The following is a 1,445-nucleotide window of genomic DNA, read 5'->3' as shown; positions in this document are numbered from 1 at the left end:
GACGCTGCTCGAACGGCAGTTGTCGACCGCCGGCAGTTGACCGGCAAGATGAGGTCCACCGCGCTCGGAATCGGGATGTCCGGAACCGCCTCGCCGAGGCGCACAATAGTCCTCAGTCTGGCGAAGGCCAATTCTGTCATCCTGGGCCGCCGCTGACATCTCTCTCTCGACCGGTACCTCGCTTGGGCGGTACCGGGCAAATGCCGGTACCGGCGCTAAAATCTGCGGTACCGGCGAGCGGTACCTTGTCTTGTTTAGGGGGTCAGTCACCGCGGTTTCTCTGTTTGTGTGCTGCTCAAGCACACAAACGAAGGCGAGTTCAACGTCCCTCCTGAGGCCGACGCCGCCGTCACCAGAGCAGCACGAACGGATGTCGACGACCCAGATCGCGCTCGACCGCATCAACGCGGTGCTCAACGCGGCCGGTCTCGACGATACCATCTTCTCGCTCCGCGACGCCAACTCGTCTCTCTTCCTCCTTCTCTTCAAGAAGCTGTTTGCGCGGACCCTTCCGGGCGTGCAGGCCGCGCCGGTGGGCGAGCAGGAGCACGCCGCGAACTACGAGGTGCTGCTGCGGGCCATCGGCGACGACGTCCTCGGCATGGACCTCTCCCATCTCTCGCCGACGCAGCTCGCCGCGGGAGAGCTCGCGCCGCTGTGCAACCTCGCCGAGATCTTCTCCGAGCTGTGCGGCATCCTCCTCGCCGACGAAGACGCCCTCCCTCCGCACCACCACAGTTCGCCGGATGAGGGCCGCCTCGAAGACGGAGGGTACGGCGGAGGGTGCGGCGGAGGGTGCGGCGGAGGGTACAGTGACATGGGCTGCGAGCGCGGCTACGGGGGCCACCGTGATGCATCGTACGGCGGAGGGTGCTGCGGGCACGAGACGTCCGCGGCACGTGAGGGCCTCTCCATGGCCTCCTCCTTCTCCTCCTCCGCCGCCGCCGCCGCCTCCGTCGCCTCCGCCTCTGCCCGCCCCGCCACAGCGCCTCCGCGCAAGGCGCTGTCCGCTGCAGAGGTGCGCCGCAGCGCCGCAGCGCCGGCGTGGCGCGGGGACGGTGTGCGACGTCCCCACCTCGGCCGCGCCTCGGCCGCACCTCGGCCGCACCTCGGCCGCACCTCGGCCGCACCTCGGCTGCACCTCGGCTGCACCTCGGCTGCACCTCGGCTGCACCTCGGCTGCATCGGGGGTGGTTCCCTCTCCCCGCTGCGCGTGCGGCTGTAGTTGTTGCACCGGCGTGGCGCGGGGACGTTGCGGCGGCGGCGCGGCGGCGGCCCAGCGCGGCGCGGGGGGATGGCCGGGCGAGGGAGGCGGAGGAGGAGAGGCCTTTGCACTTCAAGACGCCGTCGGCGCTGCTGCAGCAGCTGCAGGAAGAGCCGCGGAGCTCACACTCGCTCGAGCGGAGCAGCAGTTGATGCCCCCCCCCCCCCCCCCCCTTTTCTTG

The 1,445-nt window shown here is 70.0% G+C and overlaps 1 protein-coding gene across 1 annotated transcript in view; it reads left to right on the top strand.

Annotated features, from left to right (window-relative positions):
- Positions 1–370: 370 nt before the first annotated feature.
- The window catches only part of EMIHUDRAFT_111100 (hypothetical protein), a gene marked incomplete at both ends in the record, with an annotated part of 2,293 nt that continues 1,218 nt past the window's right edge, over positions 371–1,445 (top strand). The window contains one exon of the mRNA XM_005787274.1: positions 371–783. Within this exon, the coding sequence (XP_005787331.1) occupies positions 371–783 (413 nt within the window). The remainder of the gene's footprint in view (positions 784–1,445) is intronic.

The sequence above is a fragment of the Emiliania huxleyi genome, assembly GCF_000372725.1.
Source record: "Emiliania huxleyi CCMP1516 chromosome Unknown EMIHUscaffold_144, whole genome shotgun sequence".
Lineage (NCBI taxonomy): Eukaryota > Haptophyta > Isochrysidales > Noelaerhabdaceae > Emiliania > Emiliania huxleyi.
Note: the sequence above shows the minus strand (reverse complement) of the source record. Positions and strands in the feature narration are given on the sequence as shown.